The sequence below is a fragment of the Solanum tuberosum genome, unplaced genomic scaffold (assembly GCF_000226075.1).
Source record: "Solanum tuberosum cultivar DM 1-3 516 R44 unplaced genomic scaffold, SolTub_3.0 scf00105, whole genome shotgun sequence".
In the NCBI taxonomy this organism is placed as follows: domain Eukaryota; kingdom Viridiplantae; phylum Streptophyta; class Magnoliopsida; order Solanales; family Solanaceae; genus Solanum; species Solanum tuberosum.
Genome location: NW_006239031.1, coordinates 919690 through 935725, shown reverse-complemented (window position 1 = coordinate 935725; position 16036 = coordinate 919690). Strand labels below are relative to the sequence as shown.

Sequence of the window (16036 nt, the reverse complement as noted above, 5' to 3'; positions counted from 1 at the left end):
TTTTGTGTGTCAGACTTGAACTCTTCTTTGAACTATATTACCGTTTAATATGGAGTAACAACACAAGTTTAACAAAACACATGAATAACTAAGTGATAAAATGCTTAATAATTATGTTAAAATTGTGAATATTCACGAGCAAAGGGATCAAATATGCACATATCAATTAATTGGACAAGGACAAAAATTAAAATTTAGCAATAACTGAAGGACCAAAAATCCTACTTACCCATTTTTTGCACTTAGCTGGAATATGAAAGATGAAATGCGTCAAGACAAATAAAAAGTCTGGATTTTAGCATTGAATCGGACAATAATGTTAACAACCATGACTAGTAGAATAAGTAACCTAATGAAACACAAAAATCCATAATCATCCAAATACAAAATGACTTCAGCAAAACATAGTCCCTTCTGACTAATAATTAGAAGTATACATCAGAAATATTCAGTTATCTCCTAGTAGTGGAACGGAATGGATACATTTCTCTTTGTATTGTCCAACACAAATCATTTTTCCGTCGACTTCGGGAGGAGTTGCAGACGCTTAGGAATATCTGTGTTTTTTGAAACTGACTCCATCGAAGGACTCCCATTTTTTATGATCAAGAACGCTCAAGTCATCAAGATCTGAAATGGCAAACAAATATTGAGTGAGCTTCATGAGCTCGTCATCACTGCTACGATTAGCGTGTGCCTTTCTGAATGGCTTTATAGGCAACCCATTTTGAGGGTTCATCACGAAGTTCCTTCGCAGGTCATCAAACATTATAGTATTTTTGGGACTGTAAAACTGCACAATAATCAAGACTACATGTTAGTGTGCCAAATTACCATCTTTCAGACACTTATTCAGAATATCGAACTTTAGATAGTGATGCCACCATAATGTTTAATGCCATAAATTCATTGAAGAAGAAGCAACTAAATATAAAAAAAACCAACCTCTGGAAAATGAGCCCAAATTAGGCCTAACGGCTTGCAATCGAAAACTCCATAATGATCCGATTGTACTGTTATCATGGCCATATGGTCCAGCATAGCTGTAATTTTGTAGTTTGGATTATCGAGTACACCAAGTTGTTTCATTTTCACCTCAACCCACTTCATGCTGCAAAAAGAAAATGAGTAAGGCCATGCATATAGATCACAAACCTCTTCCCCAAAAAATACTATGATTTTCAAAAACATCAGAGTTATCATTTATCAATGGTCCTAAAAGCAAATACTCACCTGGTTGCCGACCATATCATGATGTCATATGCTGCATAAGCAGCCGAGAGAAACTCATGAAGATCTGCATGCAGTAATTGACAAAATTAAACACCAAACAAGCTAAGGATAAATGGAAAATATTGGCAAATAAGACACTTACATGGCCTCATTAGTTCGAGTGGGTTCTCTGCAGTTGACCGGTGATCAAACAAAGTATAATCAATATCCAGAACAAGCAGCTTTTTACCTTCACGGCAAGGATTACGGAGCACAATCTGAATAATCACCAATATGATCATCATAAAAAGGCAAGTCACACATCATGCGTTTTTAAGCCACACATATCAGCTGTTTATTATTGAGAAAATATACTGGATGTAATTTTAAATAACTATAACTAGTTATAGTTGAATGCACCAATAGCCACATCTTACCAAAAAAGCAACTTGGCTATTTTTAGAAAAATAGTTAAGAATCTGTGCACCGATAATGAATAGCTCTTTGGACTGAAAATAATGAGGATATTGTGTGGCTTGGTTCATTTGCCTCTATTTGGTATATTTAAATGATGGGAACTTCTGCTTCTCAACAATCTAATGTTTTGAGTTGTAACATAGCTAGACTAATTTATTATTATCAGTTTCATATTTCAAAATACTTTCTGATGTTATTTTGTTTTGGTTCTTTTCTTTTTTTTTTCTGGGTGAAGGAGGGCTTGGTAGTAAAAATTAAAGTAACCCAATAACAAATTAAAGCAATATCCCCATCTAATCAGAAAGAATAGCCACAGTCATTTTGTATGTTGATAAAGTCTGTCTCTCTAACTTCTTCCATCATCTTCCCTACACCCACTCCACCCAAAACCTCCCAGCAACCAAATATGAAATCCCTCCCATTTCAATTCCCACACCCCATCATGTGGATTTATTGTCACTTCTTCTCTACTTCCATGGATCACCCCATTAATGTACTTTCTCTCTGCTCCTTCCAACTCCCACCAGCCCCTCACCCGAGTAAAAAAAAAAGAACCAAAACAAAATAACATCAGAAAGTATTTTGAAATATGAAACTGATAATAATAAATTAGTCTAGCTATGTTACAACTCAAAACATTAGATTGTTGAGAAGCAGAAGTTCCCATCATTTAAATATACCAAATAGAGGCAAATGAACCAAGCCACACAATATCCTCATTATTTTCAGTCCAAAGAGAGAAATTTGAAGAATATCTGATGATCACTTAATTTTTTGATCAAGTAAAAGGTTTCATTGATAATGTCAAGGTAACTTGGCCATTAACAAGTGGAATACCAACAAGAGGAGAAACCTACAAAAAATGGTTCTCTCCAAAAGACACCCAATCCTCTATACACACTGGAACTACATGGGTGTACCAAAGGAAAATAAAGAATCGAGACTACTCCTTAAATGAGCAAACCTCATCTCCACCCCTTCAAAGCTCTCCTATTTCTCTCTTTCCAAATGACCCACATTAAAGCAAGAGTAGTAACATTCCAAGCCTTGTGCCTTCTTCTCCTAGCTCCACTCTTCCACGTGAACATCAATTCATTCACGGATCTTGGCATTACCCAAGAAACACCGAACCATCTAAAAGTATTCTCCCATCACCCCATGGCTAATTCGCAATGTAACAAAATATGCTCCACGTCCTCACCCGTATCCTTAGAAAGGAAACACCAGCTCAAGCAAGGAACCTTTTGTTCCTAAGATTCTCCACCATCAAAATCACCCTTCTAGTAACTAGCCACGTGAAAAAGCATACCATCCTCGGCACCTCAGGTATCCAAACTGATGCATATGGAAAGTTATCATCTATCCTAACCAAAAAGCTTCTACGCATAGAAGGACTTAACCAAAAATATATTGTTATTCCCCAACTCCCAACTCAAAGCATTGGATCTGTCGACTGGCTCGCATTGCTTTTGAAGTAACTCTAGCAATCTCTGGAGCTCGCTCACCTCCCAATCCTGAAAATTCCTCCTAAACCTCAAGTCCCAAAAAGTTCCATCACTACTAAGTATAAATATTTTCTGAATCATTTCTCAACTATTAGATATACATGGTAGGTGTGCATCTGAGTTTGAATCATTCGATGAACAGAGTCTGTTGTTAAGGTGGTGTTACGTTATACACGGACTTTAAAATTTGAAAACAATGGATTTCTTGGTTTACAAAACAAAAGGCAAAAGAATCTAAACTTGATCAAAATTCTAAATCACTCCAGACCCAATATTTTTCGTTTTCTTTGAATAAAACAATTTTCCTTCACATCAGCATCCAAGATGGTATCCTCCTCAAAAAAAAAAAATCCAAGATGGTAATATAAAAAGATCCTGAATTATAATGGAATATAATTCCGTATTATAAACTTTTGTTAACGTTATTCTTCTTTCATAATTGTAGAAAGAATTCCTCTATTTCCAAATCCAACCATCATTCTCTCCACGCATAGGAAAGAATGATTGTCTCCATAAATGTGTTCAATTAGTTTTCCCAATGACGCATACAAGTAAAAACAAATATAGTATGAAGGGTATCAGCGTAAAAGGTCCACAAGTTTCATGTACATCCAATTTTCATTATAAGAATAGGGAAGTGTTAAGGGAACAACCTTGTGCTGTGCAATGCGCCTTCTCAACTTCTCTTTGTTGATTTCTTTATCCTTTATATCTACGGCTTCGTCTTGCTCAATCTCAAAATCATCAATGATATCTGGAGATTCCACTTGATCCACAATTATATCATCTTCAACTGTCCTGCAAATCAAAATAATACTCATTACCCCTAAAAAAATTGAACAGTTACTCATTTCTATACTAGGTATGTTGTTGTACTCATTACCCTTAATTAAAGTCTGATAGTTAGCAGTTTTTTCTTCAATAAGCTTAGTTGCACTATATCGTAGCAACAAGAACTTAAACAAGCGTTCATAGAAGACTTGTGGATACAGTAACAAAAATCTATTACTTTATCATAATTGAACTCTTCTTCTCATAATTCAAATTTTATAAACTCAAGCAACAATGCACATACGACACACATAATAACTTATCCCTAAAGATGAAGGGAAGAAGAGAGAAGAAAAATAAATGGAATTATAAATTGAAGAAAAACAAAGGATGTAGTTTTCATACTTCAAGCATCACCAAGAACATTACATCAAACAAATTATCTAGAAAATATCAAAAAAAAAAAAAAAACTGAGTGGACTATTATATTGCTAGCCAACATTTGGTATGTCAACTAAACCCCGCATTAGATGCCATATTTCAAATTGGCCATTTGGTTGCATTATCCAATATCATCTGGAGGTGATTTTTGACAATAAATGGATTAGAAAATCCAACCATATTACGACATTAATGACAAAATTTATCCCTTGGTACATCACAAAAGATAATAATCTAGGCTGATGTAGGAAGGCAATTTAACCCACTTATAGACCACATGCAAATTAAATATTTTTTTCTTAAAGTTTCTTTTATTGATACTTCTAATTGAAATACAGAATTTTGAGCTTATTTTACATATTATAATATAACGAATCATATTAAGAATGATTTTACCATTTTTGTTGTAGTAACTTTTTTAACAGATGAGTAGTTATTGATATATTAAGACCTAGGGCATTATTACCCAGACGTTCAAGTTTGTTCCAATCCATGCAAATAGCCTGGACATCAAGCACAATATGAATTGTCTCATATTGTGAATCTTTGCTGCTTCATAGTTTCATATTGTGATTCTTTTCTTGTTTTTTTGAACATTTCATATTGTGATTCTTTACAACTACAATCTCCATATTATTATTCTCTCCATCTAACAATCCATGTATTACTTAACTGTTCTACCAAACCTTATGGTAAAAAAGAAAAGGCTAGACTTGGTGCTACCAGATCTTACCTCAAATGATCAGCAATTTGATCTATATTATATAGCACCCATGATTCTACTTAGCATAAATTGACCAGAAAAAAGTTAAGAGGAAACTTCCTTCAGAATAAGATGCAAAAGCACTCTCTCATACCAAACCACATAATAAAGATGGCTTTCATTGCACATAATCTTTTGTAACAAGATAACCATATTAAAGAAGGCTTGAAAAAAAAGCCTGTCATCTCAGCCTTCCTCTTAAATATCCTGCATCGAAAAAGGTATTCCTTTATGGAGAGACTTCCCCTCTCTAATTGCCTAAAGAGAGTTGCATCTAAAGAGCCTAAAGTGATATTCTTCTCATCCAACTAAAAGAAATCAGATGGGACAACAACGGAAAATGTTCTCATTCCCTATAACCGAACACCTTACATCAAACATGCGCAAGATTAATAATTCACCTTCCATATTAAGAATATCAACAACTTATCATAAGCAATCAAACATGGTATGAGGCCGGAAAATTAACCTGTGAATATAACATTTATGGAACACTTACACCAAAGGAACACTAACAGAAGAAAATAACAGTCTATTTTGGTGTCCAGTGAAATATGCAATTGTACAGCTTCGCCGAAGGGTTTTCTTGAGTCTAGCCAAAAATTGTTCAAATTGGTTTGTGGATCATTAACGTGAATGTTTTCTTTTGGTTTTATCTTTTCTTTTTTTAAACAGGTCTCATAAGACTCTTAGCTTGGCTGTTGTGATAAGCATAACTGTCAATATCCTTTTGAGCATTCGACTATTGCTAAATACATGGGACACCTACTTGGCCATTCAGTACTCGCCAATAACTGCCAAAGATTTATATTTTTCTAATGTCAAATGCATTAATGCATGCAGCATAGACTTGAAAATAATGGTACGACACGGTGTCACATGTTCATCTGTTATAGTGATTCATTTAGATGCAAAATGCTAGGTAGCATCTGGTTTTAAGAGAAAAAAGTTACATTTAAATCATACACAACTGATACCTATCATGCAATTTGCTCAGTAAGGAAAATAACAATAAAAAGGAGATCTTTCTCTCTACTTGATCCATCCTCTACCCAAAATGTATAAGTAGTTAAGAATAATTTTGATTGATGAGATCTTATTTTATTTAATTTTTCATATCCAGACTTGTTTTACATTTACTAATTGGTTAATTCAAACTACCTTATTATCTTGGCTACAAATTTAACGACAAAAGAAACCTTTCACCAATACAGGTTGTTGGTAAGAACAATTAAAATGAGGACATGCTTATAAGTTATCAACTCATACTTCAAATTATACAATTTGACAATCAGCATATATGTCTCCGTATACTTTTCTGTTCAAAATGAGATGAAAAACTCAGTTCAAATCCCAGCAAAGGCAAAAAAAAGATGAGATTCTCTAATCTGCCTAAGCATACCCAAAACATTCATCAGTCATAAAATAGTATATACTAAAAAAAATATATTAAAAAATCAACATATAGAGATTGTAATTAATCATACAACTAAATCTCAATCCCAAATTAATCAGCATCGTCCGTCTATACGAAAACTCTACATCAAATTCAGTACATTCAGACCCGACTTTGGGGATAAAAAAAAAAAAGGAGGGTTGCTCACCCGATCATAGTCATCTTGAAGGAGGATTTGAGAGGAATTTGAGATAGAAGAAGAGAATCATCAGCGAGTTTTGCACCAACTTTTGGGTATAGAAGCTTCTGGCGTTTAGGCAAAACATTTGTGACTTCACATATCCGTCGTTTCAACTCGCCGACGGTGTCATCGCCGCAGACTCTGACGGTGTGCTCTTTACCGCTCCATTTCACCGCCAGCGTCAACTCTTCCACCGTCATCGGAGACACCGCCGACGATGATTCCGAAGCCATTTTTTTTTTTCGTTACTTCTCAAATGCACTAGGTACACTTCACTAGAAAGTACAATGTTTACGCCTCTTTACTTTTAATTTTAAGTTTTTTAAAAAAAAAATATTTATGCCTCTTTACTTTTAATTTTAAGTTTTAAAAAAAAAAAATTGAGAGTGGGATTACAATCTGGGAATTAAAAAAAAACAGTCTGGGAATTATACCTTCACATTAAGTTTAAGATTTTTCAGTGTAATTGGTAGGGAGAAAAACATTTTCCAAATTTTTTGATAAGTCAAATTATTTTTAAATTATTTATTTATTAAAAAAACTTCTTTAATTCAGTAAAATGATGCTCAGATGAAAGTAGAAAAAATAAATTATATATGGTATCTCACACTAATTATCTCCTTTCTACTCACAATTAACAAACGTTAATAACAACTAAATTAAGTTGATAACCTAAAATCAAATTTTAATGATAATCTTTAATTATTATTATTTTTAAAAGGAAAATTTTGTTTTAAATCTATATTTCTTGAGACATGGTTGATGTAAGTTAAGATTTTATCAATTTTAAATTTAAAAATATATTTCAACGTCTTTAAATTGATATAACTATTACAAAGATTTATTAACATTATTCTAGAAATATAAAGATACTTGAAGAAAGATAATTTTTTTATTTGATTGGGTATATATTAACTATAGTATTATTTTCTTAAGATATTTAATTTGAAAAGTAAGTTTAAAATATCAAACATTGTTGATTATTAATGTTTCAAGAACTTTCTGAGGTTAAAATTTTATGGATTCGGTTCCTTTTTATTTTCTTTTTTCATTTTTTTTAATCTTATTTAAATTGAAGACACGTGACATATAGAAAAATCAATGACTAAATTTAATTGATTAGCAAATTCTAATTATAATTTGGATAATTTATACTTTATGAAAAAATATAATTGAGTGGAAAGGAATCAAATTTGTTTTGACTAAAAATATAGTAGAAACATATCATTTATCTACGATAACAAGATACACAATGATAATTTTGAAATTTATATCTTCGCAATTTTGTATCTTTAATAGATAAGGACCCCGTGCTAGCACAGGACTCAAAATATATATTATTCTTTCTATTTTAATTTATTTATGTGATATAAGTGGAATTTGAAATTAATTATTTTTTTATATTATATATAGAGAGAGAGAGAGATTTATTAAATTGTTAATTATTGTGACTTATAGTACTTTTTACGTAATATATATTAGGTTGCTAATTATTGTGATTTATAGTATTTTTTACGTAATTTTCACATAATATATATTACTCCATTTGTGTTGATTTATGTGATACAAATGAAATTTCAAAAGTCAATCAATTTTTTTATAAATTCTTTTGATATTTAAAGTATTAATTATTGTGAATTACGATATATTTTATGTATTTTACATAATATCTCCCTTTATTCCAATTTATATGGTATAGGACTATAGATGAAATTTTGAGAGTTAACGAAAAGTTTCAATATATTTTCAAATATTTTAAGCAATTACTTATTATGATTTATAATAGTTTTTACATAATTTTTTAATATATATGAAGTGATAAAAGATAAAATTTTAAAAAAGAAAACAACAAATTACCAAACTACCCCTGGCATGCCTGCTTGTAGCCTCATGAACCTAGCATTTTTCATTTAAAAAAAAAAAAAAGCACGTATGTAAATATTTATTTTACTTTTTAAAAAAATATTTAAACAATATTCTCATTCTCTTTATCTTTTATTTAAAGTTAACAACGTAATTCTTTAATTAAAAAAATTGTCTTGTATTTAACCCTTTTTTCCACTTTTTTACTTTCATTCATTATTTTTTCTCTTTTTTTTTGTTGATTTATTCTCTTTTTTTTATTGTTTTTGTCTTTCTTTTGATTTGATTTCAACTGTTTTGTATTTAAAATAAATTAATTTCAGATGAAAATTAAAAAAAGGTGAAAAAGTCAAATAAAATATTAAACAACATTAAAATTAAAGGACACATTTTTTTTTTTAAACAATTAAAAAAATACACGTAATTTTTTTTAAAAAAATAATTAAAGGTGAGAAGATAAAATTTTAATAAAAGTGAAAACAAAAATTAAAGTGAGGAAGGAAATAAATATTTTACAAAGAAAGAAATGAAAATGATTAAATAATATACAAGTTTCAATGTCAATAATTATGTAAAATAATAAATTGTCAAATCAATTAAAAAATGACATGTGCCCACCAATTTACATATTAGTTGTCTTGAGAATTTTAATGAAACGTGGCCAACTTCTATTGGTCAATGCCGCTTCAAAAAAGTTTTCATGTGTGCAGTCACGCTAGGTGCACATCAGCACAAATATTGCACAAAGTGCAAAAAAATAAGTTTAATTATGAGACCTCAGTTAAATTAAGATGTGTCACTAAAAAATCGATCATAATTTAAAAAATTCTTATGCCTTTAACCCTTTTAGATTTCATTGACCACACATTTCATATTTAACTTTAATAAAGTCCAGAGATATTTAAAATCCAAGTTAAGTTGACCAATAAATATTTATTAATTAAAGTCCAAGCATATATAAAATTCAAGTTATTTTGATCAATAAAAATTTATTAATTATTTTCAAATGGCATTTGATCCATGTCATGCAGTCATAGTAAGCAGATACCTCTACCTTTCTCCCATCTATATTATGTACTCACTCTTTTGCCTTTTCCCCTCACCGCTAGACTTGTTTCCTAGCTAACTCTCCTTTAATTAATTTCTTTCTTTCCCATGGCTTCCAACCACAAGCATTTTGTTGTGCAACACTTTTTCTATCATAAATTACTTGTCTACTTTTGAATTAACACACTTATTAAAAAATAATGATTAATATAGTGGATTTATCATTTTACTTCTATTAATTATGAAGTGGATGAATTAAAAATTGAGATAAATGTCAAAAACACACCAAAACTATTCCTTTTTTTGTTTCATACCTAAACTATGGAGAGTGTGAATTTCATACCTAAATTATCATTTATTAGTTTGAGAAACACACCTCACTAGGGTGCGTAATATACTCTCTTTTATTTGAAAAAGCATTTCACATGGAGAAAAATATTTCACCTTGGTTTTAATTTCTTTTATGAATTTTTTTTTTTAAAATCATACTTCCGCTCCCCCCTCCCCCTCCAAAAAAAAACCCATTCAATCCCTAAAAAAAATTGATATTATTTTATTTTAAAAAAATAAAATTCTACCATATCCTATTTAAACCTCCACTCCAATTTTTATTTTTATTTTACATTTTTCTCATATTGTGTTAGATATGTACATATATTTTTAGGAATTTTTTTCTACTTGTGTACCAAATATAACATAAATAAAAAAATTGTTTTAAAAAAAGTCTTGCGGCGGCAAGTAAAAAATATTTTCGATATGTATATATCTAACACAAAACGAGAAAAAAATTTGAAAGCAGAGGGTTAGGTGGAATGGGTAGAATTATTTTTTTTAAAAAAAATATAAAAAATCTCTAAATTAATATTTAAAGGGGAGTGGAGGAGATGATGTGGCAACTTTTTTAAATAAAAGGGAGAGTGTATTACACACACCATGATGAGAGTATTATAAAATAGAGAGGTGTGTTTCTCAAACTAATAAGTGATAGTTTAGGTATGAAATTCACACTCTCAATAATTTAGGTATGAAACTCAAAAAAAGGAATAGGTTAGGTGTGTTTTTGACACTAATCTCTTAAAAGTTTAAAATTTTCAAGAAGTTTTACCTTTTTTTAAGTAATTAATTGAGGGTATAATAGGTCAAAAAAATTGTCCTTTCTTGATTTGTTAAAATGAACAAGTAAAAAGAAAAATTGGATAAGTAATTACGGACAGGTGAAGTATTTTGAGTGTATGCATAACTATGTTGCTAGATAATGGCAATGTACTTGATGATTGTTGTGAATTGGGATCAATTGGTGCTCCTTGAATCCTTCATCTATGCTGCTTGCCATTGTTATTGAAATTTTCATAGAAAATTTTTTGCGTGACATTACATAATTAAAATCATAAAATTGAAAAGCATATTGACATTATACATATCTATAATTTAAAATTGTAAGTCAAAAATATCTTTTATTTTCTTAAATTTCATGTCAAATTAAAATCAGAACACATTAAAAAGGAGAAAGAGAGTAGTTTACTTGTCCATATATATACTTTTTGTTGCTCCATTCCTTGAAACTCTATATATAATTATTTATGCAAATTTAATATTTGAATTTTCTGATTTTGAGATGCCAAAAAATCAATTGATCATTCGAATTATTGGGTTTTGGAATTTATTATTTATAAAATTTAAGTCAAAATTATTCAACTGAACTCATTTGTACACGGTTATATTTATACATACATAGTTATATAATTGATATAGGTAAATAACATTTAATGACAGAATGTGGAAGCCCTTGTGATCGTCGTGGTGATCATACATGTATTATAAATAGAAATGACCAAATCAGTCCATAAAATCATGACTTGACTAACCCATTTAGATTTGGACAAATTACTGATTTACTTATTTCATTAGATCAAATCATTTTGACCGATACACAACTCAAATTGATTCATGTAAAACTTTATCTAAATACTTTTTAAAAGATTTTTTAAAATTTCATGACAAGTTATTTATAGATATAATATAAGAAAAAAGAAATTATTAGGTGCTTAGACAAATTATAAGAAAACAAACAGAGAATTTAACTAGATAAAAATTGAGCGAATTAAGTTATGACTTGATCTTTAGCTCATTTCAATCTAAATAAATTCTGAGTCAATCAAATTCATTTTGTCCATTTTAACACACTCAAATTCAGTCCTACCGCCTAGAGTATACCTAGAGACATGCCTATTCTTAACTAATCGAAAAAATACTCAAAATAATTCTTCAAATTTGGGATACAAATTATGATAGTTCTTATAAAACCAACTAGAGTATTTATTTTCTAATCAACTAATATGCAATGATGTAATAATTCATATTATGAGGTCAGATTTATTTGTCATAGTAGTTAAATCTACTTAATTGGATCTAATATATGGATAGCTAATTAATTTTGAAATAAAGTTTGAAAATAAGTATATTCAAAACAAATGAGTCAAGTGCATTTTACACCCTAACATGTCTTTTTTTCTAGTAATTTATATTTAATCCTAATATTTTATGATTTGCAATCTAACCTCTTTATTTTCTTACATATTTTTATTTATTTTTTTAAAATCCACGGGGAAAAAATTGAAAAACAGTTTTAAAAAAATTCCGCAAGGGAAAAATTAAAAAGCTTCCCATTGTTGGCTTTTAGTGGACTGATTTTCCTTCAGACTTCTAATAAAGAGCTTTGTAATTTGATTTTTATTTTTTGTAAGTTATTTTCCCTTAATTTGGTTTTCTAAGGTAAATGATTGAATATGAAATTTTTAAGATAAATATTTTTTTGAGATATTTAAAAAAAAGTAAAATTTATAATTTTAGATGTATTATAATATTTATATGACAATGTTATTAAGGCTAAATAGGAAGTTTAAAATTAAATATAAATTTGGTATATATTTTTACTTTTTAAGTTTATACATTAAAATATTATATAGTATTTTTTAAAAGTTTCATAACGTTAAAACAACACCCACCAATTGCATTGAAAGAAGGTCAATATTTTTTTATTGAGCATTTCTTAATTACATGTGTGTGTTTTAAATGTTTGTGTTTCAATTTTGCCCATGTGAATGTTTTTTTTTTTTTACAAAAAGAAGTGATTTCATTATTTTGCAAGAATTTTTTTTAAAAAAAAATATAGGGGTGCAAAATTCAACTCCAAATTAACTTTCCATCTTTTTTGTATTACTGTAATAAATTTTAAATGAGACAAATCTTCTTTTCAAAATCAATTTTAGCTCTAAGCTCAATTCAATGTATAATCTACTATAATTAATAATTTTAGTTTTTATCAGATTTATAATTTTTGAACCTTCTATTTAACTGGACCATTTCTTAAAAGTTTTAACACACTATTTCTAAAGAAAATTAGTACTCATATCCTTCCCCAAAAGAAATTACCAACAATCATGGCTAACATGCTTCGAGCTAATCAAGCTGCTAGGGCCATTTATAAGCCTAAAGGTCTAGTCGTTTATGGTGAGTGCAATCGTTGTCTTTTAGCAAGTGTTAATGTTATTGATGGTTGCCAAGCTTTTGCTCCTGGCGGTCCCGTTGGTAGCATAGAATTTTTCCAATGTCAATTTTGTCATTGTCATCGGAATGTCCATCGTAGGTTGGATGTCAACAATCATCAGGTTCCACCAGCACCAACACAACAACAGGTTAATTTTATTAGAATTTTATTAAAATAACAATTGTCATACTTTTTTGAATGAATCGTTGAATTGTTGTTTGATTTGCCCAAAAAAGACATAAAAATACTTTTAAATTTTTCATTTATTATCAAAATTACTATCTTTTTTTAGATCTGTTTCAATTAATGTTTTTTTCTTCTATTTTTCATCTGTTTAAAAGTAATGCTATCAATTATAACTAGTTACTGATTTAAAGAAGAAGAAAATTGTATAGATTATTGATTTAAGATGACAAGATTTAAAAGTCTCATTTACTTTCATAAATTATGAATCAAATCAAACAAAGTCACATGTATGAAATAATTTTATTTTATTCTCCAAAAAATATTATTATTTTAAATAAATAAACATAATTACATCAGGGTAAGAGAAGAAAAATGAGGGAAGAGATTATAAGATTAAAAAATAATTTCATCATGGTAAAAATTTACATAGTCAAACCAAGTAATCTATTAAAAATCCAAAAAAAAAAATCATCTTTCATCTCCAAATGGAAATTTTGCACTAGAAAATTGAAATAAAAAATATTTAATTTCTTACTTACCTAATAAAAGAATTTCCGTCATACACTTAAGATTTCGAAAGATTTTCATATCCACTAAATCTATACTAGCAATTCTTGCCTAGAGAAAAAGTGAAAGCATATATATATATAAAAATCATTTGATAACAAGTTTATGCATCCACTCTTGAATAGGCTGTGACCCAAAGGGATGTGAAGACGGAGGAATCATCAAACACCAAAAATACTAATCATCTCAGTCATATCACTGCACAAATATTTGATTCTCCGGGAGTTTCAATTGCACTGGCGGAATCCATTATGACTAGAGCTACTCAAAAGTGGGTGTATAGTAACAAAAATGATGGTGGAAACAAGAGAAAAAAGTCATGGGATGAATATATTGTTGAAGAATATGAGAAAGAAAAACCGAAGATACTAGCTAACCAACTAGAATGGACTTTAAACATAAGATCAGAAAATGGAAAGAATAAGAAGATCAAGAAGGATGAAGATGAGAAACCAGATGGTTTTGAGATGTATATCAAAGCCAAGGGCAAAGCTATCAAAAAGTTACACCTTGCTCAAGCCGAAGAATCAATATCTTCTGACAATCATAATTGTCCCAATTAAGAAGTGTTATTATTGTTGTTGTTGTTCTTGCTCTTTTTTTTCTGTATGTTTTTGTTTGGGTGGGCTATGTAACTAGGGTTAGACACATAATATACTTCTACGAGTATATATAGGCTAGCTAGCTATCTTCCCAACCTGGTCATTTCATTTATAATTTCCTTTTTACTCAAGTATCGATTGATCCATCGTTTTATGTTTCAAAGGTCTTGTTTTGTTGTTCGAACTTGTTGATTTTAATGGATTTTCCATAAAATAGTTTCTTCATTTGTTGCTGGCTTTACATATATGCATACTAATCTTCGAAAATAAAATAAAAATAAAAATATTCTTTCAAGATAAAGAAGAAGAGTAAATTTTACTGATGGAATGGTGGTTATCCACCTCGATGGCTTATCTGAAGCAATTTGAAATTAATTGCAATTTCAATATTATCCATGATTTTAATTGTATTGACAAATCTCATTTCAGCCACCTTGAATACTGATTTTGGGAAAAGCAATACCCATAAAACTAGATGAGCACAAAATTGAACACCAAATTAAGCACATCACTTAACTTAAACATGTTTCAATTACCATCACTAAAGAAGCCACTACAAAATAGATTTAGAATTTCTGCTAATAATAAATTTTATCCTATTTCAAGTTTACCACTAAGCAACATTTTCTGATGATGATGAATAGTATTCTCCCACAATATATGTTGGTAGGTCAGCTATCAATGCATAAATAAAATTTAATTAACTAAAATACATGGTATATTGTGTTGTGCGAAGAGATAAAATAGGAAAAGAATCAGCCTTACTTTATGTGAATTTGGACGGCAACTCATGAACATAGAAAATATATTTCTATTAATTAGCTCCGTTATTTACTGAGTATTAAATATGTCATCCTTTTTTATACTAGAAAATACGAAATTAGCTACAGAATTTGTCAGTAATCCCTGGTTAATCCATAACTAAATAGTTTCTAACTAGTCTTATAAATACTCTGATCGAATTAATTCCATCTATGAATTTACAAAGCAAGTACTTGATAATGCAGAAACAGGAAGTAGATGACAATTAATATCTGGAGTACTCCAAAAATCATGAATTACTTCAATAAAGTACAAAATTTTGTTTTATTAACTATTTCCAAATGGCATTTGATCCATGCAATGCAGCCCTAGTAAGCAGACACCTCAATCTTCCTCCCATCTATATTATCTACTAACTATTTTGCCTATTGCCCCTCACCGCTAGACTAGTTTCCTAGCTAACTCTCTTTCAATTAATTTCTCTCTTTCTTATGGCTTCTAACAACAACAAGCATTTTCTTGTGAAATATCTTGAGTGTAGGCATAACTATACAACTAGATCTAATGGTTATGTACTTGATGGTTGTGGTGAATTTTGTCCAACTGGTGCCCCTGAAACCCTTGAATCCTTCATTTGTGCTGCTTGTCATTGCCAT

The 16036-nt window shown here is 29.7% G+C and overlaps 2 protein-coding genes across 2 annotated transcripts; one reads left to right on the top strand and one right to left on the bottom strand.

The window, feature by feature from the left end:
• Positions 1-276: 276 nt before the first annotated feature.
• Positions 277-7109, bottom strand: LOC102598505 (ubiquitin-like domain-containing CTD phosphatase). Its single transcript, XM_006349288.2, has 6 exons — positions 6774-7109; positions 3848-3992; positions 1376-1490; positions 1234-1297; positions 946-1111; positions 277-793 (listed from the first exon to the last, which is right to left on the bottom strand). Exons 1-6 carry the CDS (start codon positions 7037-7039, stop codon positions 548-550), a joined length of 1002 nt encoding a protein of 333 aa, XP_006349350.1. The 5' UTR covers positions 7040-7109; the 3' UTR covers positions 277-547.
• A 6047-nt stretch (positions 7110-13156) lies between these two features.
• Positions 13157-14579, top strand: LOC107060932 (zinc-finger homeodomain protein 7-like). The gene is made up of 2 exons (XM_015309512.1): positions 13157-13411; positions 14142-14579. The coding sequence occupies exons 1-2, from the start codon at positions 13157-13159 to the stop codon at positions 14577-14579; spliced, it is 693 nt and encodes a 230-aa protein (XP_015164998.1).
• The last annotated feature ends 1457 nt before the right edge of the window (positions 14580-16036 follow it).

Excerpts from the sequence above, each read along its gene's own strand:
- LOC102598505 (XM_006349288.2), bottom strand. The coding sequence starts at position 7,039 with ATGGCTTCGGAATCATCGTCGGCGGTGTCTCCGATGACGGTGGAAGAG. Across the intron at positions 1,491-3,847 it reads GGCGCATTGCACAGCACAAG|ATTGTGCTCCGTAATCCTTG; the intron begins GTTGTTCCCTTA and ends GTGATTATTCAG. Across the intron at positions 1,112-1,233 it reads ATGATATGGTCGGCAACCAG|CATGAAGTGGGTTGAGGTGA; the intron begins GTGAGTATTTGC and ends TTCTTTTTGCAG.
- LOC107060932 (XM_015309512.1), top strand. The coding sequence starts at position 13,157 with ATGGCTAACATGCTTCGAGCTAATCAAGCTGCTAGGGCCATTTATAAG. Across the intron at positions 13,412-14,141 it reads CAGCACCAACACAACAACAG|GCTGTGACCCAAAGGGATGT; the intron begins GTTAATTTTATT and ends ACTCTTGAATAG.